Genomic DNA, 24,358 nt, shown 5'->3' with positions numbered 1-24,358 from the left:
TTTACATAAGAATTTACTGTAGCTCACCCTCTGGATCAATTCGACCATGTCCTTGGTCATTGATTTCTCTGTTTCCAGACATGCCATGGTGCCATCTGAGATGCAGGTTTTCTTAATACCCCTCTCTGATTTGCCTGCAGTGGATCCACATTGGCAACTGCCTGTGGTGTGTAGTATCCAAGTGGAGATATTCAGAAATCAGGTTGTCTTCATAGAAAGTAACTCAAAGGAATTCATATTTATACTGATTCATGAAGAACCAGAAGGATCCGGAGATTCTAAAAGCCAGGAAATATATTCCAGACAGAGTAAAAGTGACTTAAAGTTGTTGAGGTGCATTTGAAATACTGACAGCAAGATCACCAGGAGGAGTTGGGGGTACATAGTAAGGTTGTTGCTAGGATAAATTGGAGCCATTCTGTAAGTATGGCCTTAACCTAAGAAGGGCCTTAGCCTAAGTAACTCCATTTTAAAATAAAACTGCATTCTCCACCAGGCACGACTATGGAACTCTCCAATATTGTCATCAGGCATAGCCTGATAAATTAAGTCACTTCCCACAACCCTGATAAAACTCAAAGTGAATCCACTGTCATTTGCCTTCGCCCTGATCAAGGCAGAAGTGAGAGATTAGGGAAACCACCAGACCAGATGTCCTGACCCCAGAATAAAAGATGTCATTGAGCAGCCCAGTAACAGCTGATAGGGATTGAAAGGGCCAATAGAAGCCCCAGAATTTAGCATAAATGATGGAGCAAATGAACTGACATTCAGCCAACCAATACTGATGCACACATGCCCGAAAGCCTGGACTGACATCCCATCTCTTATCATTTGCCTGATCCTCTGCATCATCCTCACGGTTCTCAAACTCTACAACCACATCTTGACCCTGGTGAGAACAGTGACTTCTCCTCAGGACCCTCTCCTCAGTCAGCGTTCAGCTCCACCCCAGGAGAAGCCTTTATGCATTCCTGACCTGATCACTGCGGTCTGAGTGAGTGTGTATCTGCTGGACTTAACTACTAGGACTTGAGACTTTAGGTCTGGCACTTGAACTTAGCATGCAGAGGGAATGTCTGTAATGAGCCTATCATAAATATGTTTGCAGTGCTTAGAATTAACTTAGAATTGGTTGCTTTGAATTGATTATGTCTATTGTACTGCCCAACATTAAGGATTGTCATTTCTTGATTAAGTACCTATAGATTGGAATTGTATTGAATAATGTGAATGGATAAAGCATTGAAAAGAGGAAAAAAAAAAGAATCCAAGATAGTTTTTAACATTGAGACTAGTGTGAACATGTGGGTCCTGTCACCATCTGCTGTTTTGGAGGAGCGGTGAATCTCAACACACTGTCCCTTTGCATACCCACTCACTTGCCCTTTGCATACCCTCAGGGGGACTATTCACTGTCAGTGACAAGCAGAGTGGCAGGAGTAGCTGGGCGACTCGTCTCTATGATGCTGAGAGGCACTCCGCCACTGAGTATACCAAGTGCACCCACAGGCCACTTCCCTCCCATTGCTCTGCCCCCAGACAAGGTGCACACCCCTAACTTTCATTATGCCCAAAGCAGAGGACACAGAGACAACCCACACTGTCAAATGCCCCACCTTTTAAACACAGCCAGCATGCTTGGGGACAACCAATGTCCTCTTTTCCTGGGACTCAGATCAAAAGGCAATCAAGCCAACTACCCCCTCCCCAACCAGGCAATGTAAGAGGAAAACTATGCTGATGGAGGCAGGAGAAGGAATGGGAGCCCTCTGGACACAGGATACCAGAAGAATCACACACAGCCCCATGCTGGACGATGCACCCTTGTGCCACCCCCTGGACAGCCTTGGTGGCTTGGGCCCAACAGGCAGTGACAGTTATAGAGAACCAAAAGGTAATGTCCAGGATCCATCAAAAGACTCAGCATGGTCCCTTACCCACCCCTCTGCCCCAACACCAGAGGACCTAGACCCTAAAGATGGCTCAGATGACTTCATTCCTTTTGGATATATACCCGGAAGTAGAATTGCTGGATTATATGATATTCTCTTATTTTTTGAGGAAACTCCATGCTCTTTTTCAAATAGGTGTACTCATTTACATCCCCACCAACGGTGTGCAAGAGAGTTCCCTTTTCTTCATATCCTCAATGACACTTTTTATCTTTAGGATTTGACTTTTTCATATCCAAAATGAACCAGAGCACCAAAATGACCATCTCCCATCTGAAATCCTTGAGTGGCTTCCTATTGATTTCCAAGGATTCATAGGCCCCCAAACAGACAAAACTGGACTCCTTGCCCCCTACCTTACCTGTTCTTTGGACTTACAGCTTACCTTCTTTGGGCTGAAGCCTGAAACTTTTTCCCAGCCCCCACTGCCCCAGCTGACCCTGACTCATTGAAAACCCCATCCCTCTTTTCTCTTAGGAAGGACAGGCTGCTGGTAGTCTTCACTCTCTACTTTTGTGCAAATGATGATCTCTGAATAGCTGAATTAGGGAAAAGGTGCCTCTTTGAGCCACAATAGCAAAACTCACAACTTGGCTGAGAGGGTGCCTGCATGTCAATCCCCTGCTCTCTCTTACTAGCCCCCTTGACAGGGTCCCTTTGTACAGTGTACAACTTGCTCAACTGATAATGAAATAATTTCTATCCAGGAGACTACATTGGATATTCTACTTTAGGGTTTTTAAAACATCCACCAAACCCTACAGTAGTAGAGGACAAATAGTATGTGACTGCTCAAGGCTAGAGCCTGTGGCAGCCATGAAAGCACACACCTCGGCCTCCCTTTGAGAGAAGAGCCTGTTACAAGGGGCAGTATCATGCCCTACAGGATCCACTATGAAGCCATGATACCCTCATCCACTAACTAGACACAGAAGATACTAAAGCCACCATTTCTGCCTAGTGTGGGACTCCTCTATGACTGGTCTTCACTCTGAGGCTTCCTATCAGACTAACCAGGATCTTTTCTGAGCTGCGCTCCAGGGGGAGGCTCTTCTCACCTGAGTGTCCTTTCCTGCTCCCTCAACAGATGCCACTTGCACCACATTCTAAAGGCTCTCCCCACCTTCTCTGGTTTCATCTCTCCTGAGTCCTCTGCGGGCATTTCCTTCCATCAATCCCTTATACTTCTGCTTCCCAGAAGACCTGAACTAAGACAGAAACCTTAAATCTTATCTTCATATCCTAAGTGCCTGGCATTGGGAAGCATGTTTGGGGAAGGAGGGGTTATTAGCAAGAACTCAAATCCTGGCCCTGAGACTTGTTCCAGAGGTCACCTTGGGCAGATCTCTGATACTCAGTCCTCATCTAGTAAGCTGATGATAACAGACAGCAACAGCTGCATCATAAAGTGGTTTGAGAATGAGGTTAATGCATGACTGTGCCTAGCACAGAGCCCAGTGGTATAACAAATATTTAACATGCTGTAACTAGTTGCATGAGACACGCTGAGCAGCCCACACATGCGTTAGCACTGGGGAACCACCTGGTACAGGTGGCAGCAATGGTCCTAGTACTGCCAGGTTTTGCTGCCCCCGCCCCCATCCTCTCAAACTCCGGCTGAGTAATTTTCTCTGAAGACGCCCCAGCCTGGGTCCCTAGGCCCCTGCCTGCACTATAAGTCTAGCTGGGCCAGTCTTAGGAGACTCTCCAGGTGTCTCCAATAGTAAGCTTCTGTGAATTCCCCAGAACTTCCATACTTGCCTAGAAAGCAAAATTGTAATTTGGCACAAAACAAAAGGTAAAATAACCTCACAGTTTAGGCAGCAAATAGCATTTTATAGAAAATTGACCTCCAAGAGAATTAGTGTGGGAAGTCTGAAGGGATAAGCTGCTGTGTTCCTACCCCACCCACTTCTCTCTCTGCCCTTGGATCTCAGTCAAGCATAGAGAGGCTGGGAAATGAACTCTAATCACCAGCCTCCTCATCCCACTCCTCCTTATCTAAACACATACCCCTCCCAGCTGAGGGAAGAAGGAGGGCCTCTCCTCCCCACTTCTGGCTGGGAAGCAAGCTCGCTGTTGGGGTCTGCAAAGCTTTCAAACTCTAATGTTCTGGCTAGTGACCAGGACTAGCTGAGGGGTGTGGCCACACCAGCTAGTGCTCGTGTGGTTGTTCTGGAATGACTGTTAGGCTATGTGTAATGGTGTGGATCTAACTATCCCACAAAGGATCACATAGTGAAGGCTTTGTCCCCATTCAGGAATGTTCTGAGGTGGGTTTCGGGAGGTGACTGGATCGTGAGGGCTCTGACCTCTCAGTGAATGAAAAATTTGATGATGCTATTGCAAGGGGATAGAAGGTGTAGGAGGTGGGGCCTAGTTAGAGGAAGTGAGTCTTTGGGGGCATGTTCTTGGGGACTGCATCTTGTCCCCAGCCCATTCTCTCTCTCTGATTCATGGCTGCCACAGACTAAGCACCTTCCCTCTGCATCCTTCCACATGTTTCTTCCTTGAAGCTGGCTGACCAGGGACTGAAAACTTTGAAACCAGGAGCCAAAACAAATCTTTCCTCCTAACCCAGAGAATAACTGCAGATTCTTTCTGAGACAGTCCTCGCCCCTGGGTGACAAAAACACCGGTTTTCCTGTAGTTCCCAATAACATTTTGTCTCCTTCCTTCCTTTTCCCCTTCCTCCCTTTGATAGATATTTATTAAACACTATCTAGGGGTCTTATGTTGGGCACCTGGGGACCAGCAGGAAATGAGAGCCAGGTCCTGCCTTATCGAACCTCTGACTGGACAGAAATAGATTGGCAGAATTTTTATTTTTTTTTAATAAAAGCCTATGCTGTGGTTTGGATGTTCAATGTAGCCAAAGTTCCATACCTTAAAAGCTTGGTCCCTGGGGTACTGCACTTGGGAGGCGGTGGGGACTTTTAAGAGATGAGGCAAGTGGGAGGTCCTGAAGTCTTGGGGCCGTGACCCCCAACAGGATTGTGGGAACTTGGTTTTTTAGTCCATCTGCTCTGACTGAAGATGAGAGAGTTTTGCAGGGGCACACACTTCCCACCATTGTCATCCATAACCTATATGATGCAGATAGGGGCAGCTTGAAAAAGCCTCAGCTATGCTGTTTGGACTTTAAGCCTCCAAAAGTATGAGCTAAATTTATCCCTTTCTCTTTATAAAGTTAACTGCCTCAGGTTACTTTCATGTAGTAATGTGCACCTGACCAATTCAGGCTAACTGTAACCAGGCCATGTGGGTGTGGGCTCAAGTGCCATGGTAGTACCTAGGAAAGGCACCACTCAACTCTGGAGCCCAGGATTGAAGTGACAGATAGAAAGAGACCAGAAAATTAAAAGTAAAAGGGCAAGACAAAAAAGGCATCTTGAAAAAGCCATTGTGGAGTCCTGGAAGGAGATTTAAGGTGGGAGCTGGGCAGTAACAAGATATGTAGAGGTGAGCAGTGGTCCAGCCCCAAAGGGGTCGCCACACCATAGAAAGGATTCTGGACTTAATTCTGAGGGCAATGGGGAGCTAGTGATGTTTCCTTAACAGAAGGAGGGCATGGGAATGTTGCAGCGTGGAAAGTAGAATGAAGGATTACAGATCGGAGGCACATAAACTGGGATTTCACCCTTGCCTAAGGACCACTTCATTGCCGCATTTCTACAGGTGGGCACTGGCAGCCACCTCTGGACCACCATCCTCCCCAAAATAGATTCCACTGAGGCATTAAGGTACAAGGACATGCTGAGGTCACAGCCAGCACTGGGCACTAGCTGGGGCCTCTGTGACCCTCATTTACTCTTCCTAACAACTTTGTCATCATCAGGCGACAACTGAGGACATTGAGGGTCAGGAGGACAAGTGACTACCCAAGCACATAGGGCTATTAGGTGGTGGAGTCAGAGTATGACTAGGGACTTCGGACTCCAATTGCGACACCCTTTGCTCCACACCATGTCATCTCACGCAGGGGACAGCAGTTGCTGTGAAAGACACAGAAGGTGGGAATGAAGAGGCCTGTAGAATCCGGCATAGCTTTGTGGAGGCGCTGGGGGGCATATGAGGTGGGCCTGAAGGCTAGGCAGGTTCTGTGTGGACAGTGACGGGTGGGGAAGAGCTGCAGGGATGAGATGAGTGAAGACTGACGATGGCACATCCACGGGCCATTTATATAAATGTCACATGAAGGAAGCTTAACCTAAAGCTCGGGAGGCCCAGAGACAGGAGAATGGAATGAAGGTCTAACAAGTCTGTATTCTAAGCCCCAAGGAGGGAAGGGAGGAGTGGGGGTCTGGAGTGGCGGGGAGTGGGGGAGAGGAGCAATGAGGAAATGGAGGAGGGGAGGGGCTGAGAGGGGAGGGGAGAGGAGCAGGGAGGTGGGGGAGAGGAGGAACAGGGAGGGGAGGAGGGGGAAGAGGGGAGGAGGGGAGGACAGGAGGAGGGGAGGAGGGGAGGACAGGAGGAGGGGAGGAGGAGAGGACAGGAGGAGGGGAGGAGGGGAGGAGGGGAGGACAGGAGGAGGTGGGGAGGAGGGGTAGGAAAGGAGGAGGGAGAGGAAAGGAGGTGGGGGAGGACGGGAGGAGGGGAGGAGGGGAGGATGGGAGGAGGGGTAGGAAAGGAGGGGAGGAGAAGGATGAGGAGGAGGAGGGGAGGAGGGGAGGAAGAGGAGGGGAGGACAGGAGAAGGGGAGGAGGGGAGGACAGGAGGAGAGGAGGAGGGGAGGACAGGAGGAGGAGAGGACAGGAGGAGGGGAGGAGGAGAGGGGAGGAGGAGAGGACAGGAGGAGGGGAGGATGGGTAGGAAAGGAGGAGGGAGAGGAAAGGAGGTGGGGGAGGACGGGAGGAGGGGAGGAGGGGAGGACGGGAGGAGGGGTAGGAAAGGAGGGGAGGAGAAGGATGAGGAGGAGGAGGGGAGGAGGGGAGGAAGGGAGGAGGGGAGGAGCTGTTCTTAAGTCATGAGTAGTTGAGAACTGTCAAAGACGCATAATAGTGGAACTTCACAAAGATACTCAGTGCACCCTTCAGACAACTAGAGACAAATGACAATTTCCTATAAAGAATTAAGCAATTACGACCTATGGCTGACTTCTTCACTGCAAAACTAGGAGCCAGAGGACATTAGAATAATATTTTCAGTATGCTAAGAAAATATAACCATGTTTAATAAAACTATCAAGAGAAGAGAGGAAAAAGACATTTCCAGTAAAAAAAAAAAAAAAAAACAATGAAAGACTTGATTACTAAAGTCAATTTTAAAGAATGTACTTCAGGAAGAAGAAAAGTTGTCCTGAACAAGGACTATGAGAAACCAATAGGAATGATGCACACAGGTGCTGGAAGTTAATCTAATTTAAAGAAAAAAACTTACAAAATGATAGTAATGGATAATTCGAGGACTTTAAAAAGATAAAACTATAATACTGGACAACATCTTACAGTGGAGAATAACATGATTAGAGTTTTAAAATTGTTTGTTTGTGATAAACATATATACTAACCTTATAATTTCTTAGGTACACATTAAATTACCTAAATTAACCACTGAAACAGATTTTGAGTGTATATAACCTCCAAGTAGTGGAGGTGGAAGAATGGAATATGAAAAAAAATTAATAAAGCATGGAAAAAGCAAATACTGAAAAAAATAAATACACTCTGAGTCCATTTCTATTAGGTCAAAAAGCTCACAAAGCTAAACATTGTAGGGCTTGGATATTAACATATAAGTAATAAATGTAGCAAAGAAAGGATGGGCAAAGCATTTGGGGCAGGGATTCTCCCTGGGCGGGGGGAGAGGACAATGACAGCTAGAAGCAGCTGGGGTGCCCAGGATGGCTGTTGCTCCCACAGGCTTTCATCATGCCAGTCCCTCATGTGCGAGCATACGCTGTATGTATTCGACATTTCATGTTACAAATATGTTATAATTGTTGCTTTGCAGCTTCCCACCCTTGAAAATTCCCACACATCACTGCCATGGCATTTATTAAAAAATCATCAGTGTCCTTTGGGGTCTGGGCAGGTGACCACCAAGAGCAAAAGGGTCACTAATGAGTTCTAAATCTCTATGCTGGCTGATGCCCGTGTCCCTCTTTGGAGTCTCACTTGACACATTTGGGGACCACCCTGCATCCATGTTGTTTAAGATCTTCTAGGTAATTCTAATGCATAACTAGGTTTGAGAGTCCTACAGGTAGAAGAATCCCAAGAAGCAAGCTGCTCTACTGGTAAGCCCCGCACAAAAGAACAGAAGAGGAAGCTTTGTGGATGGGAAAATATTCTGGGCTGGGTTCTCACTAGATAAATTCAGGAAAACTAATTTCATATAAAAATTAACTATAGAAAAACATCAAAGTCAAATCACAATATTATCATGAGGAAAGAAAAAAGAGGTAAGAATAAATTCCCTTGTCCAATACACAGTCCAATACACAGTCAGTCATCCTTATCTGAATCTTTGGGTTCAACCGACAGCAAATAGGAAAAAAAAAAACAAACTGCATCTGTATTGACCATGTACAGAATTTTCTCTTGTCATTGTCCTCTAAACAATGAAATATAAAAATTGTTTATACAGTATTTACATTGCATTAGGTATTAAAGTAATCTAGAGATGATGTAAAGCATAGGGGAAGATGTGCATAGGTTATACACAAATATTACACCATTCTATATAAGGGACTTGAGCATGCAGGGATTTGGGTATCACTGAGGATCCTGGAACCAATTTCCTGTGAATACCAAAGGATAGTTGCCTATACAAGAACACTTTCAATAGATAATATTAAATTTATCAAAATGACTATTTATTGAGAAGGAAAGAGAATGCAGATGAGGAATGAAAATAAACGAGAATATTTAGATAAATAGGGGTAGCTTTGCTTCTTCCAGTAATAAGCTATGAAGGGGGAGTGATGGGGCAGCTCATGAACTCAACCTTCAGTAGTAGGGCTTTTTAAAAGGTGGAGCAAGGTCAACTTCATAAGTACCCTCCTAGAAAAAAGGCAAGATGACCCTAAAACCACCTTCCTGGTGAATGGGCTCAGCCAACAGCTAATTGAGGGGAGTTGCCCTCAGAAGGAGTGGAGATAGGGACAAGTTATGTTTGGAAGCTAGTCAGTGCAGGGAAGGGATCCCTCAGACCCTGGCTGTATCAAAGATCAAGCCATCTCTTCCACCAGCCATGGATCATCAGAGGCACAGAGAAAAGGCTGAGAACTGGCCCAGTGAACAAGGCCATGAGTTTCCCTTCCATCCAGACACCATTTTGGGAAGGGGAATAATGTTGGACAGCCCCAATGAGAAGGGAGAGGCAGTACTTTGAGTTTAAAATGATTGAATATTTGTTAGAAAACAGAAGAGTTAAACTGGAAGATACTCTTAAACCAGAGGAAATAGGACTTTTTAAAATAAAAACCAGGACACTTTTTTCTTTTTAATCATGATTCTTTTAACTGATACATAAAAGTGTAGAAATTTATGGGGTACCATGTGATGTTTCAATACAAGATTATCTTTGATTAGAAAATGATGTGTATTTTTTTTAGTCATTAACAGGAAATAGGGGTCCAGAGTAAGATGAGATCATGTATCAAAACAAGCAAAGAAGTTTCAACTGTTGCACTTAATTCTAGTAACAATTAATGTCTGGAGGAGACACAGATAAAAATATATAGACTAGGGTTTCTCAGCCAGGGCACTACTGACATTTGGGACCAAATAATTTTCTGTTGTGGAAGCTGCCCTATGCACTGGCCTCTACCTACAAATAACCAAAAGCATATTCCAGTTGTGACCACCAAGAATATCTTCAGATAACATCAAATGTCACCTGGAGGTATAATCACCCCCTATTGAAAACCACTGCCATGGACATAGACAAGGAATCTCTAAAGCATGTCAGTAACTGAACAAAAAGAAAAGTTATAGAACAGTAATACTATAGTGTATGATATAATTTATACAAAACAGTTTCTATAATAGTTTAAATTAAAATTTTTACAACTTTACAAATATAAAATCTATACAAACAAATGTTATGGTTTAAATGTGAGGTGTCCCCCAAAAAAGTACCTGTGTTAATGTAGAAATGTTCAGAGGTAAAGTGATTGGATTATGAGAACTGCGACCTAATCAATCCATCCTAGTTTGAATGACTAAGTAGTAACTGTAGGCAGGCAGGACCTGGCTGGAAGAGATGGGTCACTGATGGCATGCTTCTCTGTGGCCCTTCTCTTTCTCTCTCTCTCTCTCTCTCTCTCTCTCTCTCTCTCTCTCTCTCTCTCTCTCTCTCTCTCTCTCCCCCCCCCCCACCACCACCACCTCTCCTTCCTGGCCCTGCCATGAACCCAGTAGTTTATTGGTTTTTCTCCCCTGGGCCCTTCCCCCACAATGTTCTGCCTCACTTTGGGCCCAGAGCAATGGAGTTGGCCATCTATGGACTGAGACTTCTGAAACATGAGCCCCAAGTAAACCTTTTCTTCCTCTAAGTTGTTCTTGTCAGGTCCTTTGATCATAGCAATGCAAAACAGCAAGAAGTTTTTTCTACTCTATCCCCAAGTCTAGAAGAATGTCTGAAACTTGGGCCTTTGATAAAGAGCACTGAATAAATCACTAACAAAAAATTTAATCCCTTAACTAGCATTTATGGAATACTATCACTATGCCTAAGGATGTGCTACAGATTTATAAACACAGTTCATTCAATCCTCACAATAATCCCTGAGGTCCTCTTATTCTCCCCATTTATAAAGGGGAAAATTAAGCTGAGAGAGATTGAATTACTTCCAAGGTCCCATAGCTAGTAAGTGGCAAAATGAGGATAGAAGAGCAGTATTCTTTTTAATGTCAGTCATATGAACAAAGCCTGCATTCCTATTAGACCACAGCTGTCAATTCTCCCCAGGATCACCCCATCTGCAGAGCCTTACATGGGAGCTCCCAGAGGAATACATGCATGAGGTGTGGATTAGCAGCAACAGCTCATGCCCCAGGCCTGCTGTGCTTATGGCCTGCTGTGCTTATGGCCTGAACCAGGGGAATTCGGCTAGGAAGCCTGCTAAGGCCTCTCTGCTACCTGATACTCCGAATGAGCCCAGTCCAGGACTTCTGACACTGACCATTTATAAAGATGAAGAGGCAATGCCCAGAAGGTCTAGTTTTGGTGGGGGCATGCCCAAGATGCCTGATGCAGAGGTGCAAAGTAATTGCAAACATCTGCAAACAGAAATTGTGCCCAGACTTGAGGGCAGGGTTCTTTCCAGATTGGGTAGACTTGTCCACATGGAGTGGGAAATTAAATCCACTTCCTGTATAGCCAAGGAAGATTGGTTCCAGGATCCCTCATGGATGCTGAAATTCAAAGATGCTCAAGGACCTTATATAAAACAGCATAGTGTCTGCATATAATCATCTCTAGATTGCTTATAACACCTGATAAAGTGTAAATGCTATGTAAATAGTTGTGATACTGCACTGTTGAGGAAACAGTGACAAGACAAAAGGCTGTACTCCTTCAGCATGTTGCAACCATTCTAGGTCCAATGGAATACATTTCCAATCCTTGGTTGGTTGAATCATGGATGGGAAACCCACGGACACAGATAATTGATTTATACTATCCTGTTGAAATCAGGAGCTAAAGTCAAACAAATCTGAGTTTACAATTGTGTCCCTGCCACCTTTGGCCTGATCTTGAACAAGTGCCTCTCTCTTCGAAGGTTAAAAACACTCACATTAGTTATCACCCAAAGCTGCTGGCCATATAAAGAAAAACAATGCTGGCCAGGCATGGTGGCGCACGCCTGTAATCCCAGCACCTCGGGAGGCTGAGACAGGAGAATCTCAAGTCCAAAGCCCTTGATGGAGACTTGATGTGTGCCCTTGATGGAGACTAAGGAGGGCTGCTCCTGTGCCTACCTGCAGGTGCCCAGGGCTCCTCTGAAACTGTGCCCAAGTCCGCCTACATGCTACAGCGCCCCCTAGTGAGTCTTTGCAGAACAGGACAGGTCAGAGACAGGAGACAGCCTCCTTTCCCATGGTTACATGATGGAAAGCAGAGAATGGAGAAGGGAGCAGAAGGGAGAAGGAAGCATGCAGAAGGCAGCCAGGCTGGCAAACAAGCCCATGTCTGCTTCCACCCTCTCACCACTAGCACTTTGCTCTTACAGGCAGGCATCTGCAGCTAGCACCCCAGTGGGATGGACCAGCATCACCCAGCTCCCATTATTGTGCCCTGAGTGCAAATCCCACCGTGTGCTTCCTGACATCTCCCCTAATCATCCCCCGGGATCCCACACAGAGGCTGTCAAACACCAACAGCAATTTCATGTTCACTTTCAAAATATTACTCCTTCAGCAGGAACAGGCGGCAGCCCCGGAAAAGGAAAGCTTTCTGGCGTGGGTGGCGTTGGGGAGAGTTCCCGGGGGCTGTGCGTGGAGTGCTGTTGGAGTTCAGGCAATAAAGTTTCCTGTTTGAACATAAAAAAAAAAGGAAAGCTTTCTACTTTCCAAAGTCACTGTGCTCTAATGGACCCATAAATCCACATGTTAGCAAGTCCTCAAGGACCTGGGATTCCGTCCCCAGCCCCTCCTCCACCCCCATTCCGACCGCTCAAATCATTAGCCCAGAATTGAACCTGAGTAACCAGATGAGCTCTTTTTATTTCTGTGCTAGTGCTTCACCCTGAAAAAGAAAGAAACGCAGGCAGGCCAGCCATGACGTTTTGCTTTTTATGGGTCTCAATTTATCTGACATGCATATTTCTTAAAGCTTTCACTGCGGCTTCGCCTCACCAGCCGACAACTCCTCCATTACCGCTGAGCTATTTCTCATTCATTTTTGTGACTTTCCTTTCTTATTGCCACACTTTCCAGACGATATCATTAAGGAGGCTGGAATTATTAAGCTCTTCATTCTCAACAGTTTCTCAAAGCATCCTAAAGCCACAGAGATCGTGATGAATGAGTTCAAATGCTTTCATTTTTTTATAATTCCTAATGAAATTTTACCACAGCTAACTGCTGAGACAAGGGCTTGCTTCTGTGTTGCAAACATATGTATTGCCAAAAGGCAACACCCATGTGCACTGTGACATGCCAGGTTCTAAGCATGAATTCCACTTATGCTGGTCAGGTTTCTGTTACTATAACAAATACCTGAGATAAACAATTTATAAAGAGGCATGGTTTATTCAGACTTATGGGTTTTAGAGGTTCCAGATCATGATCAAGCAGACCCTTTTAGACCTCTGGTGGAGTACCAGATGGCATTGGCAGGAAATGTGTTGGAGCCAAAACTGCTCACCTCATGGCCAGGAAGTAAAAGAAAGGAAGAGACTAAGGTTCCCACAAGCCTCTTCAAAGGTACAGCCCCAATAACTTGAAGACCTCCTCCTAAGTTCTACCTCTTAAAGGTTCCACCACCTTCCCCAAAACACTACACTGGGGACCAAGTCTTTAACACCTGGGCCCTTGGGATATATTCCAGATCCAAACTACAGTACCACTCTTCCAGGCAGAGGATGGTACCACCCAGCAAAATGACTTCTAAAAATGGCAATGCAAGAATCCTGTGTATCACCTCAATTGAATGTGCAAATTTATAGTATGATTATTATTATTTGTGTGTGTGGTGCTGGGGAATGAATCCAGGGCATCCCCAACCCTTTTAATATTTTGAGACAGGGTCTTGCTAAATTGCTGAGTCTGGTTTTAAATTTTCAAACTTCCTGCCTCAGCCTCCCAAGTCACTGGGACTACAGGTATGCATCACCATGCCCAGCTTCATTATTTGCATAAAGTTAGTCTCAGGGCTAGACTGGCTGCTTTGCTAGAGCAGAAGCCAGGTTATTTTCCTCTCTAGTGGCCTGCTCAGTACCATTCACCCTTTTCTGGCAAGGGAACCATGACTTTTTTCTGCTCTCACTTTATACAGATCTAATAGGGTAGACTCTGCCTACCCCCACTCCAAGAATGGCCATGTGGCTCAAGCCTACCTAACCAGATGGCTCATTTTTCTGGCCACGGGATTGGGTCAGAAGTGGGCATGGACCAAATCAGATCCAAAAAAGTAGCCAATTGGGACTAATATTGGGACTGCTGAGAGAAAAGCATATCTTCTTCTGCCCTGAATCTTGGAGAATGTAGACATGCAACCTCCAAATGATGATTGCTTGAGAATGAAAATGTAAAGAGCAACAGAATGAGGAGATGGAGAGGGGCTGAGAAGCTTATGCTCCCTGGATCAAGCAAAGCCTGAAGCCTCTACTTGAAAGTTTTTCAGTCATATGAGCTGAAAGTTGTTATATCTTTTTACCTTGCATTTTCCTGTTACTTGCAAGCAAATATAAGTTCCACGAGGGTATAAAAAAGATCAGTTTTGTTTGCCACCCTGTGTCTTATAACATCAAAGTGTTCACCATACAATAGAAGCTTAATATTAATAAACAACTAATTTCCAGGCTTGGTAACACACGCCTGCAATCCCAGCAACTCTGAGGCTGAAGTAGGAAGACTGCAGTTTCAAGGCTAGCCTGAGAAACTTAGCAATACCCTGACTTAAAAGAAAAATAAAAATGGGCTAGGGGTGTAACTCAGTGAGAGAACACCTCTAGGTTCAATCCCCAGCACAGCAGTAATAATAATCAACGAATTAGATGCCTTAAACAAGGGAAGCTGCCCCCTAGTATCCATGTCTAAGTAATGCAATAATCCAAAACACCGACAATCAATTGCCTATTTCACTATACTTATCGCCTAAGAACTTTGCAGACTGGAGACTCAAATGGTACCCTTGAAGATTCCTGGAGAGGGCAGTGCCAACCTCAGGAGGTGAGGCCACTTGCCCCAGCCAGGAAGGAGGCATGGCAACTAAAACAGCTGGCCCCACAGCCCAGAGACACCTGGGTGTCTCCTAGAGAAACAGTCATCTCTCCACCCTCAAGGAGATATCCTATACTGGAAAGGAAGAGATCGGATCTCCCCATCCTGCTCCCGGTCCCCTGGGGTAGTTACTTAACTTCCAGAGTCTCTATTTCCTCGCCTGTGAGATGGTAACAGGCTGCACCTGGTCACAGGTAAAAGCACAGATTCTGAGCCAGATCGTCTCGGTTTGAATCCCACCTCCCCCACTTACTGACTGTTATGGTTTGGATGTACAGTGTCCCCCAAAAGCTCATGTGATGAGACAGTGAAAGAAAGTTTATAGGAGAAATGATTGGTTTATGAGAGCTTTAATACAGCCAGTGAATCAATCCCCTGATGGGATTAACTGAGTGGTAGCTGAAGATAGGTAGGGTGTGGCTGGAGAAGGTGGGCACTGGGGACATGCCTTTGGGATATATATTTTGTATTTGGCAAGTGGAGTCTCTTTCTGCTTCCTGATCATTGTGTGAGCTGCTTCTCTCCACCAACACTCTTCCACCATGATGTCCAGCCTCACCTTAAGCCCTGAGAAATGGAGCTGGCGGTCCCTGGACTGAAGTAGGAAGACCTCTGAAACCGTGAGCCCTCAAATAAACTTTTCCTCTTCTACAATTATTCTGGTCAGGTCTTTTAGTCTCAGCAGCAAAAAAAGCTGACTAAAACACTGTCAACTTTGGGCAAGTGGCTTCACTTGTTTATGTCTTGGCTTCCTCATCTGTGAAATGGAGCTAAAGCTAATAGCAAGGTGCAGTAATGTTGTAAAAATGGAATAAGTTATTAAGCACATATGTCAAGTGCTTAGAAGAGTGCCTGGCACACCGTAAACACTGTGTGCATAATCAACAGCATCACTTCCTATTCCAAGGGTTGTGTGAGGAGTAATGAAATACATGCTCTTTCAGTATGTTTACTTAACATACTGCCAACACAAAGGAAATGTGTTTGCAAAAATTATTAGTCAAAACATAAAAAGCCAGCATAATCCCATAGGTAAGGTCAACCACCACACCCCACAGATATGAGCCAGTACACACTTGAGGACAGGTATAGTCTAAGGTCCCCTACCCAGCCCCCATTGATCCACATGGTACCTCTGGGCACCAGCAGGTACACACAGCCCTGAACAGTGTACAGAGGTTGGAAGCAGAGAAGGCACTAGAATTCAGCTGAGAGGAAAGAGTATTGTATTGGGAATACCAATACAAGCTAGGCTTTCCTAAAGCCAAAAATAATTTCATTCTTCTCTGTATTTCCTTTTTGAGACTATCTAGCCAGTGCACACTTTTAAAAATGAACCATATTCTTTTATGTCTTAATTTGACCACCTTAAGCAAGAACTTAAGAAGAGACTGGGAATGTAATTCTGGGGTGCTTTTCTAGTACATGCAAGGCCCTGATTCGATCTCCAGCATTGCAAAAAAAAAAAAAAAGGGAAAAAATCTTAAAAATAAAGTGCATCAGCTGACCTACTTTTTTCTCCTTCAGAAAGTTTTTCATTTGAGATAAGGGTTGGTGGAAAATTTTCTTTCCAAATTCTGCTCAGGAAAGGAAAATTAGTAAGCTCATTTGACATGTTAACTGGCCTTCCAAATGGCCTTTATGTTACACCTAATGGCTTTTCAAAAATATTCCAAGATGATTGTCATACTTATAATGAAAGAAAATTTGGACCTCTACTTTTTTATTAGAAGACTAAATAAGTATCATATTCCTTTTGGGCATAGGCATTCAATGTCATCTTTTTCTTTATTTCTGAGTGACAGCACTAACTTAGGGAGTGCCTTCAAGGCATGAAGTACCATTGTACATGATTCAGCTCCTATTACTCATCTCCAAATACCACCATGTTTGTTTATTTCAAGTGGAGGCATTTATTGAATGTCAGACATGTTCTAAACACTTTATAAATATTACTACATTTAATCCTCATAACACCACCAGGTATTATTATTTTCCCCATCCGGATTTCCTCAGCAATTCCTTGCCTAACATGGATTTTTGTGCCCATGCTCACACTCCCAAGGTCCTTAGCACCCCTTCCTGGCTGCCACCTCTCATCAGAGTGATTCCAAAGCTTCACCATCGTTTCCTCTTCTCCCACTGATCTTGGAAACCAAAGACAGGGGTCTGGGCTGACTTGCTCTCCCTGTATTGTCCCCAGAAACTCTAGCTTTTGAGAGTAAATCATAAGGAACAATAAGAACATTCCCAAATATTACCTCAACTAGATTAGGAGAACAGTGTCCCAGCTCTGCTTTGTAAGATGGAACAAGGAAGACTGAGGGTTAGGCTGTGCCTAAGAAATTCATAGTAAGGGATTTCAGTTTTTTCAAGAAGGCAGCCAGAATGGAGTAGGAGAAACAGAGCCAGGAAACTATATTGTTTCCCAGCTCCTGTGATTACTGCTGGGCAAAGATGGGTCAGTTTTCCAAGCTCTCTGGTCATCTGTAAAGGGCCAACCATGCCCAGTTCAAGGAGAAATTGACAGCACCATGAGATGGTACATATCAAACCACTCTACATCTACGCTGCAGGACTACAGGGAAGTGGCATGCTGGAAGAGTGGCCAACAGTCAGCCCTGGTCAGCCAGTGCAGCCTCTTCCCTCTCTGATTTTCCTCTCAGAGAGGAGGCAACATCCCAGTGCATGCAGCTAGAGGGCCAATCTAAGACTTCATTATAGTGAGCTGCTCCCAGGACACAACCATTTCCACCTCACGGGGGCTGACTCCTGCAGAGTAACTGGTGAGTCTACCTGTCATCCACAGGGACCCTGGGAAGGCCATTAGGAAAAGAATCACCACTACTCAATCTTTAGCTTCTGGACCGACAATGCCAACAGCAACAGAGGAGTGAGTAGGAGGAAGTCTGATGGTTAAAGAAACAAAGAACATACTAGTTCCTCAGCTCACGGACTAGCAGGGGCCCACTCTACGGCCAGTCCTGCAACATGGCCAATGTTTGTGACCACCTGGGACACTGGAATACACTGAAGTCTTGACAGGAAGGGCTTGCCCTCAGAAATACCCTGAATTACAGATACCCAAAGACTCCCTCATCGGGGGAATGTTCAGTCCAACAAGAGTGCCCCATAGCTAGCTGAAACCATCAAAAGCTATTTCTTCTATTGAAGTGACATGTATCTATCTCTTCAGAACCCCATCCCCGAACCCTAGTTCTGTCTCTTTTTTAACAGTTCACTCTTCTCAAGACAGAGATCCAGAGATTGAGAGGTAGCAGCTCTACTCTTCCACCTATTCTACCCCCTAGTTTCTCTTTTCCAAGACAAACATGCCCCAAGTAATTCTTAAAAATGACCATTGTGACTTATATTCCTTCCCTCCCCTCGAACACATTTGGATGGACTGTGGCATAATGCAAGACAGCAATGGGCACAAGAGGTCTAAAGGTCCAGGGCCCATCCTAGAACCCAGCTCTGTGTGAAAGGTTCCCATTATACTTTGGACCTCTTACTTTGCACAGGAAAGCCACCCCTCAGTGCTGGGCTCCCTGAAGACTACAGTGTCCTGGTGGATGGGGAGCATCTCTTCTCTGGGCCCTCACTTTATGCTTATCAGAAAAGGCATCAAGCCAATACACCTCACCTGAGTGTACCTGGCCCCACATAATCCCATGGAAGGCCATGCTTGAGGCCCACTCTCAGCACATCTGAGAAAAATCCCTCAGGAATAATTTACCAATGCCAACTACATCGTCTAACACAGAGCCCTATTCTGTGCCAAGCACTATAGGCAAGCAGCAAGACAGCCGGTGGGTAGTTGCCAAGACAATAAACCATGGACCATATTGCAACTCTTTTCTAGAAGTAAAGCTCAGGAAGAGAAATGAACTCTGAATGAGTCAATGTTCAGACAGAGGACAGTCTTAATAATTTTAGATACAGGTCGAAGCCCAAAAATAGATTTTCCCCAAAGCTAAGCATATATGTACTGGCATTTCTCAGGAATAGTTTTATATAATTGGAAGTCTCTTAACTCCTGAACATAACAATGAGCAAAGGAGAAACAAGAAATTGCTTTTTCACCACTCTTTTAACAGAGGAGACTTTGGCAGGAACACTGGGTCCCAGAAGAAATCAGTCCCATCACTATCTCCCTACCTACCCCATGCTCTGAGCCCATTTCCTCACATTCTGCTTCCCAGCAGAGGTGGGTCTCTGGTGGTTGAGCTCAGGCTCCAGGTGCATCAACACTTGTACAAACTGGGCTCCTTAGAAGGGACAAAGCATTTTTGTTGACTCCTGCAAAGTGGACATAATAATGCTAGTTTCACAGGTAGGGAACCAAAATACACATCCAAGGTCACATAGCTGCTAGGTTCTAGAATAACTTTGTATCTTCAGGCCCCTCGTGCACATTGTGGTTTGGATCGCAGAACACATACAAATGTTTGAGGAAAGGAAGTAGAAGTCCCAGTAGTCATTTTTTTACTTGCATCTAAAATCCAGCTAAATTAACTAGGAATGTTTTACCAAGAAAAGATTTATATTGGGATTGTGATAAATTGCATTATTGGCTCAAATTCTTCTTTTCTCCCTGTCTCCACATCCTTTGACATATGACTTCAAAGTTCCTCACAAGAGAAAGACAAAATATTTTTTCCTGCCTCTCAACTCTGTGACATATTGTGGCCAACAGCATGAGGCAGAAGTGACAGTGTGCTGCTGCTAAGACTAGACTTTAAGATTGACTGACATGCTGCCAATTGCTTGCCGGTATCTGGACTATTACCAGGAGCAGAGTATGCCTGATCCAGCCCAGAGGCCCCAGGAGAAGCTTGAGAGATACATGGAGCAGAGCCTCCCCAGCAAAGATGCCCAGACACACCCAGGAGAGAGTAAAAACCCTGTCAACCTGCAGTAAAAACTCCCTGAGCTAGGGCTGTGGCTCAGGAGTAGTGCACTTGCCTGGCATGTGTGAGGACTGGATTTGATTCTCAGCACCACATTATTTATTTATTTATTTATTTAAATAAATAAAATAAAGATCTATCAACAACTAAAAATATATTTTTTAAAAAATTAATTTTAAAAAAAAACCTAAAAATTTGCCTGGTGCAGTCTGCCTGAGCAGTAGTGAGTTCCCAGTCTCTGAAGGATTAATACAGAAGGAGCCCAATCTCCTCTGACAGTGAATTCCTACATTGGGAGGGTGGTTGGAACATACCAATAACTGTTCCCAGGCTTTTGCTCTTCCAAGGACAATATATAAAAATAACTACTGTTTACTACCACCATCAATTCATAAAAGATAGGATGTTTTAACACTAAACTGAAGAAAGGAGATAATCTTAGAATACAGCACAGTCATTTCTAAGCAAAGACACTTGGCCATCCTCCATATGTGAGCCTTTTTTCTTTCATTCTGTCACAGATCAATGAAGATTTGGTCACTAAATAGCTCCCTTTCCTGTATGAGCAAATTTCCAGAATGTTTTATGTAGGAATAAGGGAGAACATGAAATCAGTTACATAAATTGTGATTTAAATCTTGGTTCTGTTTGTTCTATGACAACATAAAATTAGCTTTTTCTCCATCAAGGTAGAAAAAAAGCTAAAGACAAATTTGAGCACCTCCACTGCGCCTTCTCCATTGGCCACCACCAGCCTTGCTGAGCAGTCAGTGCAGCTGTCAATCCCCTACTTCCACAGAAGGTTTGAGTTGCACTCTGCAGGCATCTGAGGTGCTGTGCTCTGCTCCCATGGCAATAATAATGTGTGAGTTAAGAGGAAAGTGGTGATTCAAATGGAGGCTCCATGGGGGCTTCAGGAACACATGATGTGACAGAAGTGAGGGGCAGGGAATCCCTGGGACCAGCTCCAGGGGCACATGTCTCAGTCACTTGTATTGATCACCTTCTCTCTGAGCCATAAGGAATCACTTAATAGATGCTACTGTCATACTCTACCACACTGTGGAAGCCAGGCTGGTTCTGGCTAATTAAATGTGTGCAGTAATGGCAGGTATCAGTTTCATGTAGAAGCTCTAGGGTCACCGTGTGGCTCACCAAGTCTTTTTTTTTCCTTATAATCTAACATGGGACTATCACAGTTTCCAACAGAGGTGGCTCCCTTGGTTTGAGGCCCAGATTAAAGTCTAAAATCAACCCCTGGGGCTGGGACTGTGGCTCAGCAGTAGCGCATTTGCCTGGCATGTGTGAGGCACTGGGTTCGATTCTCAGCACCATGTATAAATAAATAAAATAAAGATCTATCAACAACTAAGAAAAAAATTTTAAAAGAAATCAACACCTGATGGGCATGAGACATAGGTAAGAAATAAAACTTGTTTGTGGTTGGACTGCAAATTGGTGCAACCACTATGGAAAGCAGTATAGAGATTCCTCAGAAAATTTGAAATGGAACCACCATTTGACCCAACTATCCCACACCTCAGTTTATACCCAAAGGACGTAAAATCAGCATACTACAGTAATTCAGGCATGTCAATGTTTATAGCAGCTCAATTCACAATAGCTAAACTATGGAGCCAACCTAGGTGTCCTTCAATAGATGAATGGATAAAGAAAATGTGGTATATATACTCAATGGAATATTACTCAGCTTTAAAGAAGAGTGAAATTATGGCGTTTGCCAGTAAATGGATGGAGCTGTAGAATATCATGCTAAGCAAAATAAACTAATCCCAAAGAAGCAAAGGCTGAATATTTTCTCTAATATGCGGATGTTAATTCACAATAAGGCTGGAGGTGGGGGCACTAGAGAAGAATAGCGTTACCTTAGATTAGGTAGAGGGAAGTGAAGGGAGGGAAGTGGGGATGTGGGGATAGAAGAGGTAGTAGAATGAAACAGACATTATTACTGTATGTATATATGACTACATGACCAATATGATTCTACAACATGTACACTCAGAAAAATGAGAAATTATTATCCCATCTATGTATGATATATCAAAGTACATAAATGCATTCTACTGTCATGTATAACTAATTGAAACAAATAAAAATCAATTAAAAAACTTATTTAATAGAAGTCTTTGGAATTGGAAACCTGGGATCTAATCCCAGCTCCGACGCTTCATTCCCACCTTCAGCCATTCCCGTCATGGATACTTACTATACCAGGCACTAGGGGAACAGACAAGGCCCTGAGCCTGACAGACTCACATTCAGGTAGGAGAACGGAAAACAAGAAATAAGACAAATAACAATGGGGTGAATGCCTTTAAGGAACTAAACAAGGCAAATTAAGGAAAACTGCTTCAGGAAAGAATTCTCTGAGGAGGGGATAGGTCAGAGGAAAAATAAAGATGTGTCAGCCATGCAAAGAGCTGGGGAAAGAGAACAAACTCAAGCAGAGCAATCACAAGAGCAAAGGGCCTAGACAGAAAGAAGATGGCTCTTTTGAGGAGATCAAAATAAGTTCAGAGCTTTGAGAGCAAGGAGAAAATTCTGGCATGTGGGAATTGAGTAGGATCTGTCACTTGGGGACATGTGGGCTCCAGAATGGACTTTGGTTTTCACTGCATGTATAGAGAGAAGCAGGAGTGAGGGTACTGGCATGGGAGTGACAGGAACAAATTATATTTAAAAGATTTTTCAGGATGTTATGTGGAGGATAAATCGTGGAGGCCCCCAGTGAAAGAGACAGACCAACAGGGCTCCCCACAGCCTGGATGGGTGGCCACCACTTTTGTGACCTTCAGCAGTCCTTCTCAGCACTGCATCTCAGCTGTCCTGTCTGTAGAGTGCCAGCTGCCTGCACCTCATATTTCATAAGTGCTTTGGGCTCCTGGAGGTGGGGATGAAGGTGCAGATGGCTCACCCATGCTCGCCCAGGCATGATTTCTTCTAAGTGCCACAGCTGCCTCTCCTGGAGCCAGAAGCCATGTCCAGAGCTTGCCTGGGAAGGCCTCCCTCTGCCATCTGCCCGTCAACCCTAGAGATACCACAGTCTCTAGTGCACATCATGACTCTGGGTTCATCTCTCCATCTGGAGAGAACTGAGAAGACACAGAAGCTCGCCAGGAAGCAAGGAGGTAGTTCACAACAGCAGAATAAATGCAGGGGAAATGCAGGCCAAGGGTGAGGCTAGTCAAGCTCCCGGGAGACTGGCAGACAGGAAACAGGCAGGTAAGGGTCAAATGGGTGATAATGGTAGCAGGGAGATCCTTTCTATCCAGGGGAGCTCCCAGGCAAACCTGAGCTCAATGCTGGCTAGGAAGGGAAGGTTCAGGGAGCAAGGTCAAGATTCAGCTTCCCCAGAGGAACTAGATGGTCTCTGCCCAGCTGCTAGAGGGTGAGGCCACAGGCAGCCAAGAGGAGACACCCCAGCTGAGACCGTCCTGAATCAGCCAGCCCCATCTGGCCCTCTAGCTGCTCAGAGACACATGAGCAAGCTCAGCCAAGATCATCTGAGCCCAACCCAAACTAGAACTGCCACACTGATCCAGAAATTCATGAAAAAAAACAATAAATGCTTGTTTGCCTGAAGCTGCTGAGTTCTGGGGCAATTTGCTTTGCAGCAATACTAACTGATACAGAGGGGACTGGTGGCTGGTAACCATTCCTATTTCCCTGTAGCCAGTCTGCTGAAGTCACGGTGCTGTTTCTTTGCTTGAAGTCACTACGTAAGCACATCACTGGAGTGGAGTCATGAGCAGTGAAATGTACTCTTGAACTTGACTTTCAAGTTCCTTGGCATGCCTTATGAAAACCTCTTCCTCTCTCTGTGCCTCAGTTTCTTATCAATAATAGAGGGATTGAATGACTTCCAATACCTAATCCTCTGTGTTTGGACAACTCTAACCTCTCTATTCAGCCATCTGTCATCTAATCAACATGGATTTTTTTCAGAGTTTACAGTGTTAGGCTGTGGCCAGAATCCCAAGGTACAGGCTCAGACACAAAGCTATGTGTCCTGCCCACTAGGATCTCTGTACCCACTGAGAACTCACTGCCTTGTGAGTATTGGGGAGATGCCTTAGAGGAGCTTTGATGGCCAAGGAGGTCACATGGTGACAGCAGTAGAAAGGACTCATGTTCACCCTTCCCAGCAAATACAGTGGTCCAGCACCCCAGGTGCCTCCAGGCTCCTAGACTCCTGCTGGAGCTGCTGGGGCCAGAACAGAGGCATCCTAGAATCTAAAGACCTCTGCACCCTGGTTATAGCTGCCCTTCATGACCCATGCTCCAGCCAGAGAGTGGCAGATGTGTGGATACATCTTTTCTCAAGCCCAGAAAATGGCCCTACCATGGAACCAGGGAGCGATCGACTTGGTGTTCCTCTCGAAGCCAGCTCGGCGAGGCAGCTGCTCCTCCTTAAACCAGCGGACAATGACTTCTCTGGAGAGTGGACGCAGTGGGCGCTCCCAAGTCCTGCTGAGAAGACAGGGGAAAGTGGAAGAGTCAGGGAGGGATGGAGGAAGGAGGGAAGGGGAAGATAGGGAACAGGAAGAAGTGAGAGGGAAGAGGAAGGGGGATGGAA

General features: G+C 45.0%; 1 protein-coding gene across 2 annotated transcripts in view; it reads right to left on the bottom strand.

Moving 5' to 3' along the window:
- Positions 1 to 24,358, bottom strand: part of Sh2d4b (SH2 domain containing 4B) — a 99,228-nt gene that overhangs the window by 5,977 nt on the left and 68,893 nt on the right. For both annotated transcript variants that reach the window (XM_046450242.2, XM_046450244.2), the window contains one exon: positions 24,125 to 24,252. In XM_046450242.2, coding sequence (XP_046306198.1) covers positions 24,125 to 24,252 — 128 coding nt within the window. The remainder of the gene's footprint in view (positions 1 to 24,124; positions 24,253 to 24,358) is intronic.

Source organism: Marmota monax, unplaced genomic scaffold (assembly GCF_021218885.2).
Source record: "Marmota monax isolate L192 unplaced genomic scaffold, Marmota_monax_Labrador192_F-V1.1 WCK01_AAM20220418_F8-fsc00004, whole genome shotgun sequence".
Classification (NCBI taxonomy): Eukaryota; Metazoa; Chordata; class Mammalia; order Rodentia; family Sciuridae; genus Marmota; species Marmota monax.
The sequence above is the reverse complement of the archived record's forward strand: the minus strand, read 5'-3'. Positions and strand labels throughout refer to the sequence as shown.